This window comes from Penaeus monodon, chromosome 20 (assembly GCF_015228065.2).
Source record: "Penaeus monodon isolate SGIC_2016 chromosome 20, NSTDA_Pmon_1, whole genome shotgun sequence".
NCBI lineage: Eukaryota > Metazoa > Arthropoda > Malacostraca > Decapoda > Penaeidae > Penaeus > Penaeus monodon.
The window spans coordinates 11,940,149-11,940,531 of NC_051405.1; the positions used below are offsets into that span (position 1 = coordinate 11,940,149).

Consider the following 383-nt stretch of genomic DNA (forward strand, 5'->3'; position numbering starts at 1 on the left):
CAGGAAAAATTTTAGCTTTTTTGATTAAGCATTGTAATTCTTGGCAGATTTTTTGACATGGCGTTGGTGGTTCGAAGATGCTTGTTGGGGTCACAGAGCCCCCTCGTCCAAACCCTCAGGTTTAGAACAAGAAAGCCAAACCTTCGAAAGCCAGCCATACCTCACTGGGATCGGGCATTGGTACTCAAGCTGACAGAACCTTTTTACCCGGCTAAAACTTCAGAAGAACATCCTGCTAATAATTGTAAGAAGAAAAGAAATGCTCTTCAGAATGTTGACAAAAAGGTAATTACATTTGAAATTAGTAATTGCTTTAGGATCAAACTTTTTGGTTATGTCCATTGCAAGGTCTGAAAGGAAAACAAGGTTATGATGATGTATGC

General features: G+C 39.4%; 1 protein-coding gene across 1 annotated transcript in view; it reads left to right on the forward strand.

The window, feature by feature from the left end:
- LOC119585622 (39S ribosomal protein L10, mitochondrial-like) overlaps positions 1 to 383 on the forward strand; it is a 6,406-nt gene that overhangs the window by 613 nt on the left and 5,410 nt on the right. The window contains exon 2 of the mRNA XM_037934291.1: positions 48 to 285. Coding sequence (XP_037790219.1) covers positions 58 to 285 — 228 coding nt within the window. The 5' untranslated portion in view covers positions 48 to 57. The remainder of the gene's footprint in view (positions 1 to 47; positions 286 to 383) is intronic.